The sequence below is a fragment of the Typha latifolia genome, chromosome 3 (assembly GCF_019914945.1).
Source record: "Typha latifolia isolate L0001 chromosome 3, TyphaL0001v2, whole genome shotgun sequence".
Taxonomy (NCBI): domain Eukaryota; kingdom Viridiplantae; phylum Streptophyta; class Magnoliopsida; order Poales; family Typhaceae; genus Typha; species Typha latifolia.
The window spans coordinates 16,682,694-16,710,083 of NC_133088.1; the positions used below are offsets into that span (position 1 = coordinate 16,682,694).

Consider the following 27,390-nt stretch of genomic DNA (forward strand, 5'->3'; position numbering starts at 1 on the left):
TTGAAAATTGGGATTAGTGTCTGATGCAAGAAAGTGGAGCTTTAGGGGATCATTTCTATATACTTTTTTGTGCTACTTGAGGTGAATATACTGTTCAAAGTAGTGGAAGGAAGAATAGGCAGACCCTCTTGATGCTGTTGGTATTAAGTTAGGTTCCATTTTTAATTTGAGCCAACTATTTTGGACATTACAAGCCAGGCTCCTATGTCATTGGAAAAAGCTTTTATATATATTTCCCATTTAAAAGATAAAATTAAAGACCAAGGCTTGCTCCATTAAGGACACCTAGCAGGTCCTCTGAAGACTCACTCCATCTGCAGGAATTTCCTACAATCAGGTACCTGACAATCTATATTAAGTTACATCATTTGGCATGCTCTAATATTTATTTTTCTTTTCTGCATGCTTGACTTGTTGAGTGCTACCCGAAACAAATTAATGAAAAGTAATTTAGTATGTATATGCATGTAAGTGTACTCTAGCTAAGATATGATAACTGCATGATGTTAAAATAACATAACAAAAGTTAAAAGAAAAAAAAGAAGAGTTTCATGTTAATGATTTGCTTATGTTTCTATATGAGTCCCGTTTAGTAACACCTTGGCATCTCAGGGAAAAGAGCTTTACGTTAATTTTCTTTCATCATTTCTATATGTGAATAGCTTGATTCATACGCAATTAGGTGAATGCATATATCTAGTACCAAGGCGATGGACATCCCAATGCACATTGGTAACAAATGGATTACGAGGGTGGAATTTAATACTCACTCACATACGATATATATATATTTTTTGTGTATAAAGTCACTCACATACGAATCCATAGCTAATCTGAATATCATCGTGTCGTGGTAGGGAGCGGATCCGCTGCAGCCCAATTTTTCAGAGTCTATTATTTTTAAAATACATCTTCTAAAGATGATTCATCCGTAATATCTCGAACAATCAAGTAATAATCCATTTTAAATGCTATAACGATATAAAAATTATGGAATAAACCAACCTCGGGTTAGTTTTGGGCAGCAATATCCAAGGTAAAAGAATGTTTTAGCTGTGAATCCAAAATTTATAAATTTACTAAGAGAGAAGGAGGGGGGGTGAGGGTGGGGGCAGGGTGAGCTCCGAGGCGGCTTTCGTTCAACCACACATGAATGTCCGACAGGTGGAGTCCGGCGGTTGGAAGGGACAGGCGGGACCCGGGGGACAGCCACATCACTGCATGCCACGTGGACCCAAGACCGTGGGTCCGGCTGTTGGGAAGAAGTAGGGGGGTTTTTGGAAACTGGCGGCGCGGAGGGGCGGACGGCGAGCGGTGACCGAGGAGGAAATGAATAAATGGGTATAAGATAATAAACATGGGGGAGGGTGAATTGAATCGACTCAGAGTGATGTCGGATAAAGTGATTGCAGCGAACCACGTGTCACGGCGCGTAAGTTGATCTCCCTTGGTTCCGTTGTCTTGACGTCGTTCTCTCTCTCTCTCTCTCTATTTATATGCATGGAAGTGTAGTTGCCACGTAGGAAAATGTTCAAAATATTAATTTGTTTAAATGTAAACAAACAGCAGATTAATTAGAGGAGAAGACGCCGACCATTAGAGTCTAGTGTTTCGATTATATATATATATATATATATATATATAGATTCGTTAAGGATTTACTACAATGAGCAGTAGAATGTAGGTATATCAATGGATGGTTAATAGACTGTCGATTCTCAAAGCCTAAACACTGGGAACCACCACATGCAAGCTTTAAGAAATTGGAATCAATTGGTGAAGTGCAAGTTTGCCAGGTCATTCTGCCAATCTGAAGCCTTCGTTTGCTGATAAGCCATAGAAAAGAAAGGAAAAAAAAATTAATATTGTGCCCACAAATATTCTGTAAACACTCCTGATGCAGTATTATCATGCCCATTAGTATTGAGAGTTATGAAATAGAGAGAAAATTTATCAAATATTAACAAGTTAGACTTGTCATCTTATTTCTGCAGAATGTTTATGAGCATAATATTATTATTTTTTAAAAATCAAAAAAAGAAAATCTATCGTCCGTAAACAGTTGGTCATACTGCAAGGAGAAATTACCTGACAAGTTGCAGATCCATCAGAGGCAGGTGAGAGCATTTATGTTCCTCCTTAATGTCCTCAAGCAGTCATTATCAATTTAAATCCAAAAAACATCGGGAATTCTATACTTAGACATCGGACTATTTGCGCCATGGACGGTTGGTCACAGGCTGAAGCAACGGAAACAGTCTTCGCAGCAGGCCAGCACTGAGTGTAACGCCTTGTGCATCTTGCATCTCCAGAATGTCCATTTGCAGATCCAAGTGCAATGGGACATCTTTTATTTAGATTCAAGATAAGCTTACTAGGTGCTTCAAACAGAAGCCAGAATCATCATATGAAAGAAAGAAAAACTGAGCCAGACAGGTAATGCATGTATATTCAATTATTTAAAGAACTAAAAGGGGCTCTGTAGATACCACCTTCCAAACCTATACAAGGGCCTGACTATACAATTATATCACCGATCACATAGAAGATGTTTCAAACTAGAACTGACGATCTAAAAGAACAAGATTAGAAAGCATGGAATGCAGATGACAGTGAAGAGCAACAATCTAATGTGCAGTTTGATGCCCAAAAGTGTTCTCCCCACTATAGACGAAATAGAGGAAACCATCTTCGTCCTTCTTGTCCTCGTACAATTTCGATATCAAAGTACCTGGAAACAAAGAACAGTAGGTTGTAATGATGGATACATGCATAAAATGTAATTCTTGAGAGCTAATGGTACAAGTTGATAGGTACCAGTAGGTGGAAGAACATTGTCTACAAACATAAAGATGGCTTTGTCTGCAGTGAGATTGATTCTCTTGCGAATAACATAAACAAACTGGCCAAGTGTCAAATTTGATGGAACCAAATACCTGCATTTGTAGTGAGAATCAAATATTAATCATGTATTTGGCTGATAATGATATTTCGCAAAAGGTTTTTCTGTCAAATTGGATTCAATATATAATAAAATATGAATTTACTGCCACAAAAAATGAAGGCACTCACTTTCTCTTGTCAATACTTGGAATGTCGCTTCTGTCTGCCTTCTCCACAATCACCTTTAAATAATGAAATATATCTCAGAGCAAGTCCAAAGACTAAATTCTAATCAAATTGAAAAGCTCATGCAGCAACAAATACAAAAACAAGTAACTCCAATAGTAGGGAAATTAGTTATCTTAACAGTAGTATCTTGAATGGGCAATCAGACGATCAAACCCTTTACTTATGTTGGAGATAATACGATGTCCTTGTGCACAAGGCTCCTACCAATATGGGGCCTAGGAATGGCAAAACATAAGCAGCCCTAATCCTGACTATTTTTTTATTGCCAAGATGCAAGGAGAAGTCCTAGCCTTCAATTGAATCAGAGGTTACTTATAATTGTAAGGTAACACAACAATATTTATGGTCCAGCCTAAATGTTGTCAAAGGCTCAGCCTTCCGAAATATAGTGTTCTCAAACCCCTACCAACTACTTTCCTCTTTGGACCTTGTATCTGCAACTGAATCTTCTCCACACGAATCAAGTTATATTTTAAAAAAATTCAAATCTCCCTTCACCAAATGGATCCTTGTTTTAAATCTTTATTTGGAAGCTTGTCAACTAGATCTAGTCTACTCTAGTACTCTGTTAACTATTCATAATTCATCACAGGAACAAGATTTGCCTGAACAAATCAATCTGAGTGTTGCTGTTACAATTTTCAGTACAACTTAGAAAAAAAAAACCAATATTATTTGGGAAATTTTTTTATTAGCTCTATATATGCACTAGGCTGCCTATACACACGTCCTATGCCAATAAGCAATCAGTACTGATGCCAACTAGCATGCCCTCAGGCAGCCAAAAACTAATCTAGGATCACTCATATTAGTAACAATTTAGCACCAGCAACAATTTGCTATATATAAATCACACGGCAGTAAGGAAAGAGGTAGGAAGAGAGTAACCAATGGTAAATACATACAATACACAACTTTCAATTTGCACACAAAAAAAAAAAAAGGAAACACAATTTTCCCAAGTGGCACCAAGATATAATGAGAAGGATGCGGAAAAATGTGTACAACCCCAATTGCTCTCGACTAATGGACTAGCTAATAGTTTTCTGATACTTGAGAATTGCATGTTAAATTAATCCTATAAGACCAATAACAACAATTTATCACAGAATCAAATGAAGAGGGAATAACTCAAGAAACAAATAGAATTAAGAGGATCAAACAGATACCGGGACTCTATCCGGGTACTTGTTCTTGATCTTTGCCGAGTCAGCCTTCCTCTTTTCTGCGGACGCAAACCAAAAGGCACTCATCGGAAAAAGATATCCACATCAAACCGAACAAATACGAAAGCCAAAAAGATAAAAATATTGAGGGATGATCACCGATCACAGACCGAGATCATGCTCCTGCTTGAAGCCACTTTTCGCCATCGGTCCTGCGATACCGGACGGAGTTCAGAATACTCGGTGGAAGAGAAGGGGGAGGGGAGGGGGAGGGGGAGGGGGAATACCTGAACTCGAAGATTGGGGAAACAAGAAACCCTAGGGGAGGGGGAAATCGAGAAAGTTGGCGTGGACTTCGAGAAGAAGCGGGGTTTATATAGGAATGGAGACGTGCAGGTGACCCACTTTGCCCTCGAGATTGTTTCGCGTGAGGGGATCTTTTGTTAAATAGAAGAACTTGGGGAAGAAGCGACGTGCGTGTATATATATATATATATCTTAACGAGGTTCGCAATATATTTAGAGTTGATTACTTGATTACTTGCTTCTGCACTCATCTACTGCAATAATTTATTATGTTTGATTTAATAAATTAATTCGATCCGTTTTAAGCGATTAGAATTTAAACGTTTCTCCTTCTGGATAGAGGGTGATATCATATCAATCTCCCGTTCAATTTATTTGGTGTGACAGCAGAAAACCTCAGTGCGATTGTTATTTATTTCAATACTAAAATTATTGGCCATATAACCATCGGCAGGCACCTAAACTCTGTGAGGCTAGAGCTTTCCTGTTACAATTTGACAACCATGTTCTCGGCCCAAAATGTAGCAAATCTAGCCCACCAGGGCTTACTTGGCACTTAAGCAGTAACTTCCCTCAGCCACAAGTCAAATTGATCAGTCCAATTTGGTCGCGTTGTATTGGCAAATCTCGATCGACTTAAGTTGGAGTAGAATCCGCCGGAGCCGGAGGCCGTCGCAAACATCTACGTGTACAAAAATTTGTAATTGTGTAACATTTTGGCCTGCTTTATCTACGATATTCATTATTCCCAGAGAGCATACTCAAGGATCTCCTGCCAACTCGGGTTCATCCAGTACTAGCCCAATCTTGCGAAAGGATCCGGGAATTTATTCGACTGCTCCAATCCGGCCACACGAGTAACACAGCAAATGGTAATAGCAAGAGAGACGACTGGCCACCGAAATGAAAAAAAGTGCACAAGAAGATTTAGTAATCTCATTGCGTCTACTTCCCACTCTTCTGGCATTAAGTAGTGCTGCCAATTAAGATTGAGAATATAAAGCTACGGTAGCAAGTCGAGAAGCGACCAACAACGTCCGACTTCCCACTCTTCTGACATTATTACGCAGTGCTGGGCAATTGAAATTGACAAAACAAAACTGTGTTAGCAAGTTGAGAAGCGACTGAACAGTGTTTGAATATTTCTTCTTCCTCAAATATAAGCCTTCCCTTACAGCGTACACACAGAGGAACGCTACATAACATAAAAGCAATGAAGCATCTTGGTAAGGAGAAGAGCAGAGACCAAAGAAGAGTTCCCTGTAAACGATTACATCATGTAAAGGCACCACCTATCTTCTTTTTTTCTCAAATCTATCTACGTTGGTAACATTTTGGCACAAGTTTTAAGAAAGACCAACAAATACGCCGAACCTGCTGAATTTATTTATTTATTTTTATATAAAAAATTTTTGAGATCACATCAGATCTTTTCATATCTACATTTTGAGAAAAGATCTGGTTCAGGGATGGTCGATAAAGCATTTGATCAATTATGAAAACTATAGCGCATACAACTTGCAGAAAGAGAAAAAACACTTGTTTGAACAGAAATGAATAGTTATGCACACATCATGGATGCCACTTGCAGGTTTTGGTATAATTAACTTTGGTATTCGATCAACATTTTAACGGGAAAAGTTAAAAAAAAAATGAAATAAATTTATTACAGGATATGTCTTTTGACACCCAAACTAACCTTTCTCAGCTGCTTCAAATATACAACTTTTCATATACATTAGAAGAGCATGCTTATATCCTATAACTGATTTGGTTATTATTGCACTAGGAGAAGATTATTCACAGTGATGTTGATGTTGTTGGTCCTCAGCAAATCCTACAAGGAAGATGACTTTTTGAGTATGCCACTATCTGATTAGCCAATGACAACTATAATTTTGTATGAAAAGTACCTGGATGATTATCTCATCAGGGATGTGAGGCAACACCTCCCGTACTCTATCTACCATGGAAAGTACTTCAGTCGTGTTCCCATTTACAGATGGTGAAGGATTTCTGATCCGCAGGCCAGCAGTATTTCTGTTGTACCTGAGAGAAGACGTACCTAGTGTGGATCCTGAGGCAAGCTGAGGAGGCCAGAGGTTCCAGGCAGCATCAGCATGTGCATAGTTATCATTCACAGATGCAAACTGCCTCATCATCATCTGGACTCCACTAAGCCCTACCGATCTAAATGCACTAGATGAACCAGCACCATCACTTCCAGAATTTGACCATGAATCAAGAGCAGCACCTCTGTAACACAGAAAATAGGACAATTGTGTAGACAAGTTCTCAAAAGAAAGACAATAAATTCATGTCACATGACCTAATGGTATCGTTAAGGACTGTGATGGCATAGAACAGGGGAAAACACACTTTGATCATCTTTCTCTGTTTCAAACCTGGAATACCTATTCTCCATCATAAAGATAGAAACAAAGAAAAAAGATATATTGAAAAGCATAAAAGAAAGAAATATTAATTCATGGATACTCCCAGAGTTGTCCCATAAACAATTAGTGGACGCAAACAAGACATGACATATTTCCTTCTTTACCTTCTGGTAACTTGCTACTCAAACGTAGTGGCCTGAAGCACTTCTCAGGTAACTAGGTCTGGGATACCCCTCACGTGTTAACATCCCAAGCCATCCATGATTCATATACTACTAGGCAATGAATAAAAGAGTTGCATACTGTCAAGTACTCATTGGTTTTTGGAGTACTAAATGACCACTAAAATTCACGATTTGGATACTTCATTGATTTACAGCAGAAATTCAAATTATGCCACTAGAGGCAACTGTAGCTAACGTCACAGGATCACATACATGTATGTATGCATATGAGGGGTAACGATACACAGTTAAATACATGCTGATCTCAAAATAATTAAAAAAAGAAAACAGATTATAAAACTACATAACATGCACTGGAAGACATCATATTAAACTAAAAGGATATATATGCACTAACATTAAGCAAAGTGCTTGAATGTGAACAGAGACATCCAAAGATTATAAACACCCCATATATAGATTAAGCATTTATTATTACTAGATCCAGGACATGCCAGGTTCAGATAAAGTGATGCCAACAACCCAATCATTTTGCATTACAGCACCCACAGGGCCAAAGAAGGTACTGAAAAAAGAGAGGCAGACATACACAAAGGAAGGAGAAGGGGCTGCAAGCAGACTATGACATCAAGTTCCAACAGGGATGAAGTTACGAACATTAAGAAGAGATATGTGTTTAAGTTAATTGAGACTCACGACAGCCAAAATAGTAGGCAAAAGAACTGTGAGATAGGGATGCTAACCTCCAAACAGCATCAGAACGGTTCTGCTGATGGTCAGGAAATGCCCCCCCAACAGGTTGTGCATGTCCAGAGATTCTTTGCTGGTTTAGCCCCACATTGAACTGCTCAGCAAGTTGCTCATCACTGACAGCCTCTTCTACAATGGAGCTTGTACGCCTTTGAGGAGTAGACACAAAGAGAGGCCTCCGACATGTGGGGCACGAATATACATCAGTTAAACCTTGATCCAACCTGGAAATAAAATCCACCACATATAGGAAGATACAAATGGGTGAAAAACAATACTATTTAAGAGTGATCAACAGTTTTCAATTTCGTTAGAAAAGAGATGCACAAACTAATTGTGTTACAGAAAGCAGAGCAAGAAACAGTGACTCCCTATGCCATCTTCATGCAAAAGAGCTGACCTGAAAATAAATAAATAACAAATTTTGTCCTCTAGAAGACCTTAATTATCAATGGAGTCACAGAAGATGGATGAAATCCTCAAGAAGTTCAAAATAGACTACATTTTTCTCATATTGGCCAACAGTTCTAAGGATGGACATAGATAATTTGGATATCCCACAAAACGATTCCTAATTGTACTACTTGTCATGCCAACTGAGAACATTCCTAAAGCAAAAGAAAAGTGGCCAAGAGACTTCGAAATTCAGAGCATACTTCTACTGAATCTTTATGAAAACATCCCTTGTAGTATTTAAACAAACTATTGTGAATTATAAAGCTTACAGCATGTGTAATCAAAACAAAATTGTCCAGTATGACTGAAGATTTAACTAATTGAAAAGTTCCAGATGACTAGGCTGGTAGCCCATTAACCCGATATAATATTGAGACATGAAGATAATACACTCAAATCAGATATATCCTTCCATGTGATAAGAGGTGCAAACATGTAAAGTGCTGAAAATCAAGCTAAGATGTCCAAAGATTTATGACAACAAGAAGAGGCATATCGTACCATGACCTCAAGCATGCAAGATGGAAAAGGTGATTGCAGGACAGCTTTTTAGCCCTGGCCATTGGTCCCTGTGATTTACACAATCAGTTACAAATTACAAAATAAAGAAGGAAAAACATAATTGATATATAGGAGGAATTATTTACTCTGCAGATAGCGCATTCATCATCATATGCAGAAAGCTCTTCATATGATGCATCAGGAAGTGCTCCATCAAGTGAATTAAGGGCCTTCTTTAGTTTGATGTATGTCCTAATCCGCTTCACTATTGCACTTAGAAGAGCCTGTTTATTGTTCAAGAGACATATTGAGGAATGTTTGCCATTACGCAAGGCTTTATCATGGAAAATGTACTCGAACAAGCATAAAGAACATGATCAATACTGACACGTAAGTTCAAAAAAAGAACTGCATCCAGTAGATGAAATGCCATGCCTCGGAGCCACCAAATCATCAAGTAATGACCAAGTGCCATTAACAGAGTCATCATGTCTAAAACAAAACCAAAATCTCTGATGAGCATTCCCCTCCACTCAGAGAGAGATCCTGCAATCAAAAGGTTTGCTTAAGTTATACGAACATTATAGACCAAAAAAAACAGCTAAAACAAACAAATTCATATCTTGCATTAAAAGCTCCGCAGACCTAAAAAATTATAACTGTGCCTAATAGTTCAACATTACATGGAATAAAAATCAAAATACAAAATTAATCATCTTTTTTTCTAGAAAATGAAACCATCCAGTAAAATGGGAAAGATGGACTCCACTATGTCATGAGTCCTAATATCATGTAGTCTATTAGCAGATCTTCATTTGATTTTAGCATCAGATGTTTAGTTTTAGTTTCTTCTCCTGAAGGTGCAAAGCAATGAAGCACCGACACCTCTCCCAGGAAGAGGTGTCCATGTCCGACACGTGTCGGACACGGACACGCGTCGGACACGCATGGGACACGTGTCCGACACGTGTCCAGATTTTCCTATAAAAAAAAAAAAAGAAAATCGGCCACTGTTGGGACACGGGCGGTATTTTAGATATTGTTTAACGGGTCGGGTCGGGGTTCGATCGAATGTTATCAACCCGGATCCAAACCCGATAATAAACCTTACCTTCACTGTTGAGCGATCGAAGCCCTAAAACCCTCGAGCAGCTACCGAGCGACGAGCAGCTGAGCGAGTGCGACGGCCGACGGAGCGAGTGCGACGGCCGACGGAGCGAGTGCGGCGAGCTGAGTACGGCGAGGACGCAGGTTCTTCTCTCTCCCTGTCTCTGTCTCTCTCTCTCTCTCTCCGTCTCTTCCTCACTCCCGCCCTCCATTGCCTCCCTGTCTCTGTCTCTCTCTCCCTGTATCTTCCTCCCTCCCTTTCTCTCTCTCACATTCTCTGTCTCTTCCTCCCTCCCTCTCTCTCTCTCGCTCTCTCGCTGTCTCACTCTCTCGATGTCTCACTCTCTCACATTTTCTGTCTCTCCCTCTCTCATTCTTTGTCTCTCTCTCTCTCGCCGTCTCACTCTCTCTCTGTCTCTCTCTGTCTCTTCCTCCTTCTCTCCCAATCTCTCATTCTCGCTCTCTCTCGCTGTCTCACTCCACGCTCTCATCTCTCTCGTCTCTTTGTCTCTCTCTCTCATTCTCTCTCTCGTCTCACCGTCTCTCTCTCTCTCATTTCTCTCTCGTCTCACTTTGTCTCTCTCTCTCTCTCATTCTCTCTCTCTCATTGTCTCTCCCTCCCCTCTCTCTGTTTCACTGTCTCTCTCTCTCATTCTCTCTGTCTCACTGTCTCTCTCTCTCATTCTCTCTCTGTCTCACTGTCTCTCTCTCTCATTCTCTCTCTGTCTCACTGTCTCTCTCTCTCTCTCTCTCTCATTCTCTCTCGCTCTCACTGTCTCTTCCTCCCTCAATCTCTCATTCTCTGTCTCACTGTCTCTCTCTCTCTCATTCTCTCTGTCTCTCTGTCTCTCTCTCTCATTCTCTCTCACTGCCTCTGTTATTAAATTGTTAAATTATATTAAAGCTTCTTTAATCTCTCGTCTATTAAATTGTTAATCCGCTAAATGCTAATACATATCTCTTTACTAATGTAGTTTTATTGCGATTGAAGAAAAATGAATACGAAAATAATTCTGATTCTAGTCAAAAAATCAGTATCGTCTGTGGATGATAATGCTCCCTTGTGGAGATATGTTACTAAGATGAAGAAATTGGGAGAAGGTGGAGGAAATCATAATTTTAGATGCAATTATTGTCAACAAGTCTACAAGGGATCATATTATAGAGTAAAGGCTCATTTGCTGAAAATTAGTGGGCATGGAATTAGAGGTTGTCCAAAAGTGAGTAGTGAACATGTTATGGAAATGAAAAGGATTGTTGATATTGCCGAAATGAAAATTAAAAATTCGATGCCTAAACAAATTCCTTTGCCAAAATTTGGACAAGCGGCATCTTCTAGTAGCTCGGTTGGAGGTGTAGGTTTTGATATGGGAGGGACATCAAGAAAAAAAGAGCAACAGGGAATGACACCTATTGAGAAGTCATTTAATTCTGGTGCTCGCAATCAATTATATTGTGAGATTGCAAGAATGTTTTATTCATTTGGGTTGCCTTTTCATCGGCAAGAAACCCTCACTATGTTAGAGCCTTTCAATTTGCGGCAAATAATAATATTTCTAGATTTACGCCCCCTGGCTACAATATGTTGAGAACTACACTACTTCAACAAGAGAAAGCAAATATTGAAATGTTGCTAAACCCTATTAGAAGCACATGGGGAGAGAAAGGATGAGTATTGTATGTGATAATTGGAGTGATACACAGAGGAGACTGCTTATAAATTTTTTAGCGGTGACTGAGAGTGACCTTATGTTCTTGAGGGCTATGAATTGTGAACGAATATATAAAAACAAATTTTTTATCTCTAATTTGATCATTAAAATCATTGAAGAGGTTGGACCTCATAATGTAGTCCAAGTAGTTACGAGATAATGCACTGTTTGTAAGGCGGCAGGATGCTTCTTGAAGCAAGGTTTTCTCACATTTTTTGGACTCCATGTGTAGTTCACACTCTCAACCTAGCTTTGAAGAACATATGTGCAGCAAAAAACACCGAGGCAAATGAGATTGTGTTTGATGAGTGTAGCTGGATTTCAGTAATTGCAGGGGATGTAATGTGCATAAAAAATTTCATCATGCAACATTCAATGAGGTTGGCTATTTTTAATGAATTTGTCAACTTAAAATTGCTTGCTATTGCGGAGACTCGGTTTGCTTCGGTGATTATAATGTTGAAAAGATTTAGAAAGATCAAGAAGGGTCTTCAATCAATGGTAATCAGTGATAAATGGAGTTCTTATAGGGAAGATGATATTGGCAAAGCACAGTTTATCAAAGATAAAGTCCTTGATGACATTTGGTGGGATAAAATTGAATATATACTTGCTTTCACAGAGCCTATATACAGTATGCTACGGGTTGCAGACACAGATAAACCATGCTTACATTTGATATATGAAATGTGGGATACAATGATTGAAAAGGTGAAGACAATCATATTTATGTATGAAAACAAGAAAGAAGGCGATGAATCTATTTTTTATTCAGTGGTGCATAAGATCCTAGTGGATAGATGGGATAAAAGCAATACACCATTACATTGCTTAGCACATTCTTTGAATCCAAGGTTAATTTAATTTCTATCTTATGATTAAAAGTTTTATTGTTCTTTCATTGTTATTGTTTACTAATTATATGATTATGTTAATAGGTATTATAGCTCATCATGGATTCAAGAGGATCCAAATCGTGTACCACCACATAAGGATTTGGAAATTTCTAATATGAGAAACAAATGCTTAAAAAGGTTATTTCCAAATGCAGAAGAACGAAAAATGGCATACCAAGAGTATACTAGTTTCTCCACATCAACCAAAAGTTTTGCTGAGTATGATTCAATAGCAGATAGAAATGAGTTTGATCCAAACATGTGGTGGGTTGCTCATGGTGCTTCGCTCCTATTCTTGAGAATTTAGCACTTAGGTTACTTGGGCAACCTTGCTCTTCTTCAAAGTTGTGAGAGGAACTGAGCACTTATTCTTTCATCCATTCATTGAAAAGAAACAAGATAACTCCACAAAGAGTGAAGATTTAGTATATGTGCATACTAATCTTCGCCTTCTATCAAGGAGATCTCCAGATTATTTAAGAGAGGAGACCAAGATGTGGGATGTTGGAGGAGATTCTTATGATTCCTTTAATGGTGCAGGAATGTTGGAGTTTGCTGATCACTCAATTGATGAACCGGATTTAGAGACTATAATGTTTGTTGATGAAGGCAACGAGGCAGTTGAAGATGAATGATCTACCTTATGTTGCTATTTTGTAATGATTGTTAGTTTTAAAACTTTTGTGGAACTCAGTTACTTGGATAGTAGGACATGTTTTGTTGACGAAGGCAATGAGGCATTTGATTGTCTTTCAATTTTGTTTTTATCTTTAAATTAGTTCTTACAGCTTCATGTGTACTTCTTTTTGAATGATACTTCTTAGTTCTTATAGCTTGATGTATGTTTAACACTACTAGATTACAAATTTTTACTTTAGATAATTTTTTATTTTATTTATTTATTTATTTATTTCGCCGTGTCCTATGCCGTGTCCGTGTCCTATATTTTCAAAATTTGCCGTGTCGCCGTGTCCGTATCGTGTCGTGTCCGTGTCCCGTGTCCGTGCTTCATTGGTGCAAAGTCATGGCTATGAATTGTCACACCTCAGGGATTCATATTAGTTTGAAAGAAATAGTTAAAAAATAAATTATAGGATATAGTGGAATGCTTCATGTGTCTCTCAGTAATCACCCTGTGCCCTACGCAGCTATAAAGACGGAAATGTTATATAGTTCAAAAATATTGAGCAGTTAAGAAACAACATCATCCTTGCTGTTACCTACAAAAATTAGAAAATGATAGATGTACGGAATAGCTGTCACCAGAGAATAAGCAATTGTTATACCTATGGAAAGCTGGAAATAACACAAATTGAGGAAAAGAACATCAAATAAAATGGCTTGGTCATGGAAAAACAAAAACCAACACAGCACGAAAAGAATGTCTAGGTGAAACATGGAAGTGCCAAGAAGGCAAGAGGGTGACCACGAATCTTTGAAGAAACATAAAAGCAAAATGACCGTTACTGATGACATCACACAGAATAGAGGTGAAGTAGTGAACAGCATATAGTACTCCCTCAGCCCCATTTACTCAGGACATTGGAAAATAATTGATTATCAGTTGTTTAACTATTCACATAAATGATTGTACTCATCAATCCTGTTGTGATCCTAACAGAAAGAGAAGAATGATTGCCATGATGAATGTGTGGTGACCTGTGAAGAAGGGGAATGGGGTAATAAAGGAGCAAACATAAGATGGTAGTCTTCAGCCATCAAAACCAGGTGTTGCTAGCACACCTCCTAATGGAAGCAGGTATTAGTTACCTTTTTAGGTCATACTTTACCTAAATAGCTGAATAGACATCAAGTATATTGAATGGATCTTCTAATATCACTACAATCCATAGTTCAAAGTCTCGGTTTTGGTTTTAGTTTCAGCTTGGTTAAAAAGCAAAACTTTGCGGTCAGCCGTATTCATTTCCAGTTCAGTTCTATAGGTTTCGGACTTCTTTTGATAAATAGTCTTTTTTATCTTATTTTTTCAATGTATAACACAAAATCTTATAGCATTTAAGCAATGGAGTTGATATTGATTAAGTACAAGTTGGTTTCAAGTTAAATCTAGATTAGAATTCAAAAAATACAATTAAAAAATGGGTATTAGGGTTGTTTCGGTTGGATGCTAGTTTCATGGGTAGTTTTGGATTGGATAGGACTGAAACAAAATGTTTCACCTTCAAACCATGCTACAACCAGTTACAATGAACAGAGGCAAGTGGGGATCGGAAGCCCCTGACATCAAAGAAGTTAAAAGTTCAAGAATCATCAGCTACTGATTCTTCATTAGAAAAAATTGCTAGCAAGAGAAGAAAAATTAATATAGATATGCAACTAGCAAAACAGAGTTGAATCATCAATCATCTATCATGTTAATTCAGTTGTTTGTGACCATTCAATGAGTAATACCTATTGCTAATACCCAAAACCAGATAATATCATCTAAAACAACAGAAAATGAGTAGGTCATAAATAAACTACCCTTCAAGAGCCACTCTGCAATTCCTCGGCTACCTTCCTTTACTGCAAATCCTGCCACCAAAGAAAAGATCAGGGCTTCCTGGTTTCCAACTAGAATGAACTTTTTTGTTGTACCTACGCTATAAAGATAGATCTTCTAAGATGTAAGTGTGTTCGAAAAAGTGTTTAACTAGGGGTATCAGGTCAAAAATATGGATCTCAAAGACCAACTGCAATAGGCTGATTACATATAATTCCTTGAAATAATAAGGTAACCGAGTGCTTTCGGTTCCTTTTACCTGCTACTTTCTTATAGGATGTCTGGAAGTTAAAGCAATCACCACCACTGTCAACCAAATGCCGTTGCCAAATGTCAAACAACTGAAATCCATGTACCATAATTGCCTACAAGAAATAGATTCATATAAAGAGCATGCAAACTTCCGCCAATTTTATGGTATATTTAATACATGAAATTATATATTTTGATCTTCTCTTTTCCATTAGCACATGTCAAATAAATTGATGTGATTCAAAAAAATCTGACAAGGTATCAGATAACAGTGTCAAATTGTCAATATTTTTCATCTCTCAGGACTCAATAATAAGTTCATAACCCATACAGACAGGCATATTGTCTCATACCATCTTGAATTTATTTCATTTAAAGTTGCATAAACTTGGCCAAATTACCTGTAATGTCTCAAAGGCAATACTGAGAGGCTCGAAGAGTAGCAGCACAAATAAACTAGAATTAAACGTTCTGTGTATCTTCACATAGGGTTTTATCCTGAAAGTCAAATGATTATGTAAGAGTCAACTCCACTGAAAGGGTGTTAGATTCTAATGGTAAAGATTGAAGAGCATTGCATCAAAACCTAAATAATTGATGTAAAGAAATATTACAAATCTATAAGCTTAAAGAAGATCAGGCACAAAAGAAATCCATTGGTGCAACTGATAAATAAGTAAATTACCAAAAATTTACGTAGATGATATTGGAAAATAATTCCTACCATCAACGAATTATATTCTAAGTTTCTAATATCATATAATTTCCTTCTTCTGAGCAATTACTTCAAGAAGCCAGTATCCACTGTCCCATTACTCTCAAGCCTCAAATACAACAAAAAATCCAGTTTTATCATCTTTTGGTTACATCAGTCATAAATATCAATCATATTACCTATTAGAATGAAATTCAGGCTACAAACAAGGAATAATAGGTGACACAAACAACTGTGTCAAGAGTTAATCGACTGCATCTCAAATGATAATTTGGAAATCTGCAAAATGGACTGGCTTGAGAATCCAAAAGGCATGGTATGAAATTCAAGGCTGCAGACATATTCTCATACAAGACCAAGCAACAAATAGTTCAACAATTGGGAGGAAAAAAATTGATACTTTCAAAGAAGAATTTAGCTTCAATGGAATAGTCCACACAAAGAACACATACAGAAGAGGAAAGTATAGGCACATAGCTTTCGTGTCATTCTGTATGCATTCATCTCTCTGTATGTAGTGGTTTACTTTAAAACAAGAAATCCCATGTCTAACTCCACATAAGAAGACTGTGGCAGAGTTGGCAGTGTGATAACATGTTAACACCATCAAGCAGAACAGCAAGCAATGAGGTATAAAGTATGCTTTGATGTGCTCTTAGCAGAATATAGAAAAGGAAAAAAATATCTAAATTCGTCAGAAAGACTAAGGAGAGTATCAAATATGACCTCATTGATATCAATAATCAGCATCCCAACAAATTTAAAGTCATTGATATCACATTCAATGAGAAGTGAGATAAACTGATAAATGCATCAAGATCTGATATACTATTTTGATGCCAAAACATGTATTCAATTTTGAAGAAAATTTCGAAAATAGTAATGGTAACATGTTGACTATACCAGGAAACATTACCATAGAAGATCAGCAATCAGAACCAGCAATAACGCAGAATACACACGCAGGTATTTCAAAGGTGTTGCAGAAGGGGAAGCATTTAATTGTTCAAGCCGATCTCTGGCCAATGATTGAAACATCTGTAGATGCAAACTAGACATCCCTCAATTCTTCTAGAACAACGAAATAACATGAATATGCATTTTTGTTTACAGTACCTTCAGTGAACAAAGAAAGGTCAGCCAAGTTGACCACAAGCCCACTTGTAAAACATTAGGTGGCACGACCAATGGAAGAAAAGTTCCCTGCCGGAGGATGTAAAATGGATTGCTACATCAGAGGCAATGTAAGAAAACTAGTGGACGTGTTTATTTATCTAGAAAACGGAAAAAAAATTCAAACATAAGGTACTATCATATCGTGTTAATCTTTGTTTAGAATCTAGGAGTCAGAATAACCCGAGTTACTAGAGATAATTATCTATCCTAAGATAGTCAATAATAATATGAGATGGAGAAGAAGATGACCTCAACATTTTCTAAATTGTTCTATTTTGATTTGGGTCTTAATTCTCAAATTCGATATTTAGCAACTAAATTCATTAGTGATTCTCTCAAGAAACTACTCACAGCATGACCCTATACAGCCATGGATACAAGACTTGCCTAACAGCACAAATCCACGCAGTGTAGCACGGCCACTTGTCAAATGGAGCTATGCAAGGTTGCCAACAAATCATGGAGGGCAGGAACCACACAAGGAGTACTAAGATATTCCTTTTCGTAATTGCATTAGTGCCAGCGGGTATGGACACTGTAAAGCTCCATATAGAAAACTATCCAAATAGATTAAGAATGCCAGTAATGTAAGCATGAATTAGCAACGGGTGCACATTTACAAAGATGAACAGATTATAGTATCTTTGATGCAATAGAGAAAAAAAATATAAGTCCATTCAAGGCTGTAAGAACAAGGAATTATGATCACCTTGTAAATTGCATAATTAATAATGCGTTCCAGCACCTTCCGAACCTCTGAAGGATGTAATTCAACAAAAAATAGACTCTGCATATAAGAAAAAAGGGGGGAAAAAAGAGGATCAATGTGAATTTCTTTAGAATCACAAAAAACTACATATTTTGCCTAAAATTTGGGCAACAAAAATATTGAATGAACAAGAGTTCTTCACCTTTTATGTCCCCTTATAGTCATATTTAACTAAGAGAGCTTTTAGAGCCACCTGTTATTTAGTTTTTGTAAAGTGGTTCATTTTAATTATCATTGGTCATTGCAGACATATGTTCATGCCATATTCATTGTTATTTATAGTCCTGAATGATTTAGGACTTATTTTGATTATATTAAGTATATACTTACCTAGAACAGCATATTTTTTAAGTTTTAAACTCAGACTTAGACCGTGCCAAAATTTTCTATCATAGATGTATTTGAGCTTATCTAGAAGGATGAGAAGTTGGACGGTATCAAAATTAAACTGGATATGTCCTCAAATTAAGAAGAAAAATTGGCCAAGTGAAGCTGCATAAAGTTATCAATGTAAGGACTCTTTAATATTGCTGTATTGAATCGCATAAAGTTTATGTTAACAAAAGCACCTTACTATTGCTGTTTTACTCTTCACCTACTAGATTGAACTGCCCATACAACATTATTCAACTGTTCTCATTCTGATTTTCAGTTGCTTATCAACCACGAGTTTCGTATAGCATATGATTCGAAGCAAACGGTTGCACACTAAAACAGAGATGAATATCAAGTAAACATGAATCCAAAAGGCTAAGAGACTGGGCAATTATATGAACTGCGACCGCAAGGATGAATTTTACTTTCAGGAATGCAAACAAACAGACACGAATTCATGTCAGTCATCCTGACAAAGCCATGGAAATTACCTTCAAAGACAGAACCACCAACATGAACACATTGATCGCAACGATCACCAACAAAGCGGCGGTCACACGCGACCCCAGAAGGAGCTCAAGCGATCGTCCTGGCCTCCCTAGCCCACCATCTTCATTGCCCACCGTCAAGCCATCTGATTTGACCCCATCAAGAAACGTCACCGCCCACCACTGCAGTCCGGCCAAGCTCACCGCCGTGGATACGGCCGAGACGTAGAGGTAATTCACAGCCATCCCCACCAACCTTCGCCAATCCCCCCCTAAATCAACCAGCCAAAACTCTCATTTCCCGGTCCCAACATCTCACCAGACTAGAAAAGATTAAGACAGGAAAGATCGATCCAAGACCGAAACATTAAATCGGGTAAAAATCCTTGTATTCGATTAGAGAGAGAGAGAGAGAGAGAGAGAGAGAGAGAGAGAGAGAGAGAGGAGGAGTACGTACGAATCGATCGAGGAAGGAGGGGTTATGGATTTCGTCTCGCTTTCCCGGGGATTTGATGTGATCGCGCTAGATTTTCTTGCTCCGTTTTCTTCTCTTATTTTTACTCCCCTTTTGGGACGAGATAAAGAGAGCGTCAAAACGGGGGGGGAGTGGGGTTTGAAGGCCGCTGTCGTCCCGTTCCGTCACCGCCAACCGCGGTACGGTGATCCGCGGATTCGCTTACGCTGGGTGGCGATACATCTCTTGGGAAGACGAGAACCGTCGATTTGATAGGGGGGGCCCCGGGTCATTAACGATATGGCCCATGTGGGGAATGGCTTCCGGGGTCCAATCTATCAATGGGGTCAAACGTACGATGCCTCCCGATTCCCGAAGTAGGTGAGGCTTCATTTGGATTTTATATTCCATTTTAAGTGGAAAAAAGTATCTAATTCAAGTATGGCTCGAGTCTGATCTGAAATTTAGCTGGACTAGTTCCTATTTCGGATCGGACTAAGTTTCAATTTGGTTCGAGCTCGAACCAATTGGTCTCGTCGGCAATATTCTTTGCCCTTCAAATGCGCCTAATTTATTCTTTGGGATTTGGATGAAAACAAATGTGGCAGGACCATTCACCACTGCCAGTCCTCCCTTGGTCCCAAAAATATTGTTAGGAGAAATTGCCTGGCACATTAAGATTGAGTTAATTATTATTTATTATCTTACCTTATATTACTCAGTAGTTCCAATTAATATTCACCGAGTATTATAATGTTATCTTTGCCGCTTAGTTTATAGTGAAGTTAGTAAATTATCATGGCTAATTAGTGTTCAGTAAAAGTTATCATTAATCAAAATATTTTACATTTAACAATAAAGTTGACTTATTTTGCATTTGAAAAATATTATGTATTATTTCATCTAATATCTTTTTGAGTTCTAAAATATGAGAGGAAGAAGGTGCAACTATCTAGTCTCTGGCCCAGTGGAGGGATTATTGACAATTAAAATTTTGAAGTGATTTCAACTAGAAAAGGGATGTAACAATGATATAACTCAAATGAGTTAATATTTTATATTTTTAATAACAGAATAATATAATAAGAATTCAAATTTAAGACGTCCATTTTTATATCATCATAATTCACTAACTACTCTAAAAATTTATTATTAAAAAATTAATTTTTATATTTTATATTCTAACATCTGTTGTTAGAGGCAATTAAGATTCAATGCCAACATGTTGATTGTGCTTATCCAACTAATTGCCTAATCAAATCATAATCTATCTCTCTCTAAATATTTTATTTATTTTCTAATATAATTAAAAACCGTCAATATAATGATGAGTATTTGAAGGTGAGATTATCCCACTAATATCAACCCACATTGCTCGACTAGTTTTGTGGAATAAAACAACATCTTAGAATGAGATGTTTCTGGGAAGCAACAATAACTTGGTCCCTGAGACCAAAATGTCAAATGCCTTCCGAAAGAGTTAAGAACTTCATTGACCTAACAATTTGTTTGGAAGTAATTAGACTCGATATTAACCTATAAATCAAGCTTTCAATGGAAGGAGGACGAATCAAATGCAGTTTTATCCCGGTTAAGTTAAGTTAAGTTATTTCATTATTCTTAATCCAAAGACTACGCCTAATTATTTCAACAACAATCCCCTCCTTCAGAAAGAAGAAAGGAAGCTTCTCTACGCCATCTAAAGCTTTATTAATATATAGCACAGAGGAGTTAGCCAACTGCTTAATTATTTCCAGATAAAGAGAAAAAATAAATAAACAAAATAAAAGAAGAAGCATGGCATGTGCCTTTTAATTTTCTTTATTAGTTATAAAACACTAGGTAGGCCCAAGTTATAAGATTTATATGAATTAGATAAGGATCCTATCTCTAACCTAGTACGCAATTCCATTAACTTAACTTGAGAAAAAAAATTATTCTCACATATAAAGTTTAATGTTTAATTTAAATTTATTTTTCTATAATTTATTAACTTTTTAAAACTTCTTATTACATCAATGCCACTGCCGTATAAATGGATTGGTGTTATTATTGTCGTCTCCATAAGCATTTATGGGCCGGCAAGGAGGGGAAGAGAAGTAGGCATGTTTGGGCCTTTTAAAGTGGACATCATACATAGATGGAGGAGGAGAGAGAGGATATAAACATGTCAACATCCAGAGTTGCGAGTTATGACTATGAAATGCATGCATAATATAGAAAGAAACCAAAACGAGGAAGAAGACTATTTCAAAAGATGGCATTAGGGATTAGGCATTAGGCATTAGCATTACATGGGATGGATGGGATGATGCTGTCCACTTTCCTTGTTAGCCATCACATGGGCATGTGGATAAACTAATGCTATGATAACTCCAAATGATCTGCTGCAAAGCTCCAATGGTTTTAATTGGCAGGGACGAGGGAACACAAAAATATATAGTTAGGATTACATAGATACATGGCGTGACATCCAATCTTAATATATATATATATATATATATATATATATATATACATATATATAATAAGGTTCAGGAGAGAGAGATAGAGAGAACAGTTGATCCATAACGACAATCTCGTCCGTCCCTACGATGGAGGGACGAGATTAAAAGGCTAGGCCAAAATGAGGGCACGTCATCGATTAAAAGGCTGGCCCGCTGCGTAAGGCGCAACAGCGGATCCGAAGAGGGAGGGGGAGAAGTACGGGACAGTAGAAAACACAGACAATCCAATTAATGACTACAGTGCCCCCTCCTACGGGTAGGAAATGACCAATTTAGCCCTTGTCAGGGTCATACTTTTTGAGCAGCTTTTAAGATGAGATGAAGAGGACCACCAAAGGAACGGTCAATCAAAACCTGGACAACGCTCCCATTGGCCCAAAATATAATATATATATATATACACACAAAAACACATATATATATAATTTTTATTTGAGATAACATAGAGACTAAAATGCCGATTAGTGTAAGGTTACGCATCGATTTCAATGGTGCATATATCTTTGGGGACCTTTAATTATAAAGTGGGACAAAAGCCGAGTCAGGGTTAAATGACGAGAGCCACCCGCCTGGCTCACGTGAAGGACAGAGAGAATAGGGGCATTTCCGTCATATACGGAGGTAATGATGGTGGTATTTTGGGGAAACCAGCTTTTCTCTTTTACGACGTTAGTTATTACTTTTTGACGACCCGGGTTTCGAGTTCTGAGCTGCAGGCACTGTTCATAAGAAACGAGAGAGAGAGAGGAAGAGAAATAAATAAATAATAGAATTTATTTTTTAATCTAACTTCACATATACAAATAAATAAAAGGGAAAGGGTAGATGGTAAGATGGAGCCATTAGTACTTCAAAAGTTTTTTTATAAAAAAATTATCGTAATAGTAAAATTAAACTCTTTTTTAAAAATTGAGTGCAAGTATTTTTTTTAATTATACGTACATACTTTTATAAACAAGTTTTTTAAATTTTCATAATAATAAAATTATTCTTAGAAATAAATTACGTTAATCTTTTAAATTAATATATATACGAGTTAGTTATTATTATAAAATGTTAAGAGTTTTTTCATGCAAATATCTCGGATAAATCTAATTATGGATATTGTACTTAGTGGTCAATCATATGATTTTAAAATTTCAAATCAACGAAATTCAATTGTCTATAATCTATATGTTATATGTTTTTTAGGTTTGCTGTTCGAAATTATTTATGCGATAAAATTTTAATCAATTTTAATGGATTTGGTTGTATGCAGTGGGATTCGATAGTTTGAAATAATGATGGAATTTATTTGTATTTTTTGTCAAATAACACAATTTATTTCTAAACGAAAGGAGTTAAATTTCATGTGGAATTGGTTCCAAACGCACCCACGGCGAGGGGAGGGGAAAAAATAAACGAGTCACATTTGATAGTGAGAGAAAAGAGATAAAGAGGGGGAAAAATAGGACGAGTATAGAGAAAGGAGGAGTATGAGGAGGAGAGAGAAAGAGAGGTAGAGAGGGGGGCACTTTATTACTTTTTTATGTTGCACGCATCATGGCAGTAGAGAGAGAAAGAAAGAGAGAGGGAGAGTACTGCTGCACCCACAGACCTCCCTTCTATCCTTCCCCCAACCCATCCAGAGAGAAAGGAGTTGGAAAAGGAAACAAAGAAGAGAAAGAAAGGCTGGAGGAGGAGGAGGAGGAGGAAGAGAAAGAAGAAGAAGAAGGAGAGTTGATAAGAAGAGGAGAGGGAGGTATGGAGATGGGAGAGAAAGGAGTAGAAAGGTTGCCAACAAAAGCTGGAAAGAATGAGAAGGAAGAGAACCTTCATCTCCCACCATGTGTCTTCTAAGATGGGGAAGCATAGTTTGGTTGCAAGCCCAACAAGTGTTACCCTCCTGTTACTAGTCAAAGATACACTGTAGAGAAGCAAACAAAGCCCAGATCTCCTTCTTGTCCAAAACCAAAATCTCATCTTTTAGAGGGTAGATAGATAGATAGATAGAGAGAGAGAGAGTCAGACACAGAGAGAGAGAGAGAGAGAGGTTGAGATCTTGTTGGGTTTTCTTGCATGAGTTGGTATTAGATGAGGGGATTGCCCTTCAATGCCCAGGGGAAGGGGGCCTTGCAACTAGTAGAGCAGCAAGAAGAGTTACAAAAATCCATCCTTTGGAACAGAGTTGAGACCAAGAGGGTAAAAAGAGAAGGATTAGAACCTACCTCTGTTCTGGATCATAGGAGGAGCCCGAGCCCACCCACCTCCACTTCCACGCTGTCTTCCTCCCTGGGCGGCGGCGGCGGCGGCGGCTCTTCCGACACCGCCGGAGTGGCGGCGGTCTCCGGGAACAACCCCACCCACAAATGGGGTCCCTCCGGCGACCAACCCGGCGGCGGCGGTGGGGACCATGAGCTCCAGCCGATCCCAGCTGGGCTCGAGATGGGCTTCGTCGGAGGTGGTGAGAAATGTGGGATGGGAGTAGAAGAGTGGGAGACCATGCTCTCCGAGTCGGCGGCGTCACCTGGCCAAGAGCAGACTTTTCTCCGGTGGATCATGGGCGACGTGGACGACCCCGGCATCAAGCAACATTCGATTATCTCCCCGGGCGCCGCGGAATTCGACGGCGGCAATGCGGGGCTGGGCTTCGGGCTCGTCGATCCCCCGGCCTTTGCTCTAGAACCCATAGGAGGAATTGGGTCCTCCTCCGCCATCAGTCCTCTTCAAAGTGGTGGGCTTTCCCTTGCAAGCAGCAAACTTTCCAATCTCAGCAACCAAATCAGCAATCCCTTGCTGCCGCCGCAGCCTCCAGTGTCGCTGCCGCCGGCAATGTTCTTCCCAGAACCCTTGGAAGACAGGCCCCAGCTCCTAGGCTTCCCAAACTTCGTCCTCAACCACCACCACCCGCAGTCGCAGGCGTCGCCGAACCCGAGCCCGGCCTTCTTCCTTCCACTTCCTCCTTACAACTCCCATGTCGAACACCCACCTCCACCTCCGCCGCAAGTCCTTCTTCCTCCCCAGCCTTCGCGCCATCACCCCATGGACTCCTCCGGCGGAGTCCCGGAGCTCTTCCTTCGCCGAAACCAACAGCTACCACTGCCGCCGCAAGGTGTCCTCGCCGCCTTTCCGCAGCTGCACTCCACTCCTTTCCATCTCCAGCCAAGGCCGATGAAGCCGAAGGCGGCGGCAGCAGATGAAGCTGCTGCAGCTGCGGCCGCACAACAGCAGCAGCAGGCATTGCTGGACCAGCTCTTCGAGGCGGCGAAGATGGTCGAGGCCGGGAATTTCGTCGGCGCGCGTGGGATATTGGCGCGGCTCAATCACCAGCTCCCCTCCCCGGCGGGGAAGCCCCTCCTCCGCTCCGCCTTCTACTTCAAGGAGGCCCTGCATCTCGTCCTTGCCAACTCCCCCACCACCACCTCCTCCTCCCCGGCTCACCACCACCGGAGTCCATTCCCCAACCCCTTGGCCACCCCATACGACGTCATGCTTAAACTCAGCGCCTACAAGGCCTTCTCCGAGGGCTCCCCCGTCCTCCAGTTTGCCAACTTCACCTGCATCCAGGTCTTGCTTGAAGAGCTCGCTGGCGCTGATCGCATCCATATTATTGATTTCGACATCGGGGTCGGCGGGCAATGGTCTTCTTTCATGCAGGAGTTGGCCCAACGGCGCTGTACGGCGGCTGGAGCCATCCCGATGCTTAAAGTTACAGCTTTTGTGCCCTTCTCCTCGCATCATCCACTTGAGCTCCACCTCACTCGCGAAAACCTCTCACATTTTGCGAGCGATCTCAACATTCCATTTGAATTCAACATCCTAAGCCTCGACTCATTTGACCCCTCTGAGCTCCTCGCCATGGGCGACGAAGCCATCGCAGTTAACCTCCCAGTAGGTTCCGCCCAAAACCCGTCGTTCCCAACCATCCTTCGCCTTGTGAAGCAGCTGTCCCCCAAAATCGTGGTCTCAGTCGACCATGGATGCGACCGCAGCGAGCTGCCATTCGCACAGCATTTCCTCCATGCCTTCCAGTCCTGTACTTTCCTTTTAGACTCCATTGATTCAGCAGGCACTAACTTAGAAGTGGCAAACAAGATCGAGCGCTTCTTGCTGCAGCCAAGAATTGAGGGTGCCGTGCTGGGCCGCCACCTTGTCGCAGATAAGATGCTGCCTTGGAAAATACTCTTTGCATCTGCTGGGTTTGCGCCGATGCAGTTCAGCAACTTCACCGAGACCCAGGCCGAGTGCCTCCTGAAGAGGGTGCAGGTGCGGGGCTTTCATGTGGAGAAGCGTCAGACTTCGCTCGTCCTCTTCTGGCAGCGCGGTGAGCTCGTCTCTGTGTCAGCGTGGAGGTGCTGAAGAGCTTTCCTCCTGCAGGCATGGATCTAATACCTTTTGTCTTGCAATATCTAGCAAAGGTTGCTGCTAAACTTGCTTTCTATACTCACTTAAGTCTAATGGATCATAAGCTGTTGTTGTGCCATAGTGGTAACATGTTTTGCTATCCTTATTGGTTGTATCTGTACCGTTTTCTCTACTCAATTGCCATGTATTTCTAGACTTATTGTTTCTGAGTAGAGGATAATCGACCCTCGGGAAAGTCTGGTACAATAATACTGTTTTCTTTTATCTGTTCTTTGTTTACCTGAGCAGGAATGGTTATGCTGTTCTAACTTACTCTGTCTAGCAAATACTCTTCTTTCTAAGGCTATTATATGCTACGCTGACATGAAAGGTAAGAAAATTGCAAAGTGTGAAGTCGTAAGGCTTAATGCTCTGATTCTAGATTGTGAAGTTGTTATTTTCAGCGTTTTGCTTTGATCTTGTACCCAGTGAATGCTAGAATGCTCATATGCTGTTCTTGTCATTTAAATGACTTAAACGAAGTCGTGGAACATCTACACTGGATATTAGTCCACTTTTACTGAAGACATCAAAATGTTGTGAATTAAAACCATCAAGTTGAAACATTCTACTTTTCATTTATTAAATCTGTCTGGAGGTTGAGGCCAAACCTGCACATTAGTATAGTTGGAATTTTAGATTGGAGATGATACAAATAAGGTAGCTAGCAAAAGTGACAAAAGTAGATCAATGATATTAATAAAGTATGTTTACAGGGCAAAGCTGCACTAAGGATGTTTGTGCACTTTATTCAGTCTTGTTTGCATTAAGATACCCTAAGATTAGATAGAGATGGAAAAATGAGGATGGAAACTAAATTAAATGTCATTCCAGAATAGGGTATCCTAGAGGATTGAGAACAACTGGAACTAGTTTGAAGACTAGGACAGTGGCAATTTGGCAAGTTTCTTGCTTCTTATCTATAATGTGTTAAACTTGAAACATATTGCCCACAGTTCAATATGAAGTTATTGATAATATATGAAAACAGTGAGGATAAGACATTAAGAGAATGATTCTCATGATAATTAATTCGTCTTGCTGTGGTATTATAAGCTAAAAAGCTGTTATTCTAAAAGTTAGGTTGATGAGAGTATGGTTAGATGGTAAGACATGGTCTCTAGCTTGCTCATGAGTTGACTCTAGATATGTTTGATCGTT

General features: G+C 39.2%; 3 protein-coding genes across 5 annotated transcripts; 1 reads left to right on the forward strand and 2 right to left on the reverse strand.

The window, feature by feature from the left end:
* Positions 1–2,424: 2,424 nt before the first annotated feature.
* LOC140783304 (autophagy-related protein 8f-like) lies at positions 2,425–4,736 on the reverse strand. 2 transcript variants are annotated; one of them, XM_073130140.1, is made up of 6 exons: positions 4,586–4,736; positions 4,469–4,510; positions 4,302–4,357; positions 3,073–3,125; positions 2,818–2,936; positions 2,425–2,731 (listed from the first exon to the last, which is right to left on the reverse strand). In XM_073130140.1, the coding sequence occupies exons 2-6, from the start codon at positions 4,503–4,505 to the stop codon at positions 2,628–2,630; spliced, it is 369 nt and encodes a 122-aa protein (XP_072986241.1). In that variant the 5' UTR covers positions 4,506–4,510; positions 4,586–4,736; the 3' UTR covers positions 2,425–2,627. The 2 variants fall into 2 exon arrangements, with proteins under 2 accessions (XP_072986241.1, XP_072986240.1); XM_073130139.1 differs by having other exon boundaries at positions 2,425–2,727; positions 2,814–2,936.
* A 1,443-nt stretch (positions 4,737–6,179) lies between these two features.
* On the reverse strand, positions 6,180–19,482 carry LOC140784213 (E3 ubiquitin protein ligase RIN2-like). Of its 2 annotated transcripts, none has more exons than XM_073131474.1 (14): positions 19,343–19,482; positions 18,889–19,208; positions 17,963–18,040; positions 17,194–17,280; positions 16,994–17,115; positions 15,764–15,860; positions 15,370–15,475; positions 15,092–15,142; positions 9,281–9,438; positions 9,039–9,176; positions 8,893–8,960; positions 7,929–8,159; positions 6,518–6,860; positions 6,180–6,441 (listed from the first exon to the last, which is right to left on the reverse strand). In XM_073131474.1, exons 2-14 carry the CDS (start codon positions 19,129–19,131, stop codon positions 6,382–6,384), a joined length of 1,782 nt encoding a protein of 593 aa, XP_072987575.1. In that variant the 5' UTR covers positions 19,132–19,208; positions 19,343–19,482; the 3' UTR covers positions 6,180–6,381. The 2 variants fall into 2 exon arrangements, with proteins under 2 accessions (XP_072987575.1, XP_072987576.1); XM_073131475.1 differs by having other exon boundaries at positions 18,889–19,157; positions 19,343–19,475.
* Positions 19,483–23,357: 3,875 nt separating this feature from the next.
* Positions 23,358–26,456, forward strand: LOC140784388 (uncharacterized). Its single transcript, XM_073131774.1, has one exon. The coding sequence runs from the start codon at positions 23,920–23,922 to the stop codon at positions 26,182–26,184; it is 2,265 nt and encodes a 754-aa protein (XP_072987875.1). The 5' UTR covers positions 23,358–23,919; the 3' UTR covers positions 26,185–26,456.
* The last annotated feature ends 934 nt before the right edge of the window (positions 26,457–27,390 follow it).

Excerpts from the sequence above, each read along its gene's own strand:
- LOC140784213 (XM_073131474.1), bottom strand. The coding sequence starts at position 19,131 with ATGGCTGTGAATTACCTCTACGTCTCGGCCGTATCCACGGCGGTGAGC. Across the intron at positions 18,041-18,888 it reads TGGTGGTTCTGTCTTTGAAG|AGTCTATTTTTTGTTGAATT; the intron begins GTAATTTCCATG and ends TCTTATATGCAG. Across the intron at positions 6,442-6,517 it reads CTGATGAGATAATCATCCAG|GATTTGCTGAGGACCAACAA; the intron begins GTACTTTTCATA and ends TCTTCCTTGTAG.
- LOC140784388 (XM_073131774.1), top strand. The coding sequence starts at position 23,920 with ATGAGGGGATTGCCCTTCAATGCCCAGGGGAAGGGGGCCTTGCAACTA.
- LOC140783304 (XM_073130140.1), bottom strand. The coding sequence starts at position 4,505 with ATGGCGAAAAGTGGCTTCAAGCAGGAGCATGATCTCG. Across the intron at positions 3,126-4,301 it reads AGTACCCGGATAGAGTCCCG|GTGATTGTGGAGAAGGCAGA; the intron begins GTATCTGTTTGA and ends CATTATTTAAAG. Across the intron at positions 2,937-3,072 it reads CCAAGTATTGACAAGAGAAA|GTATTTGGTTCCATCAAATT; the intron begins GTGAGTGCCTTC and ends CTACAAATGCAG.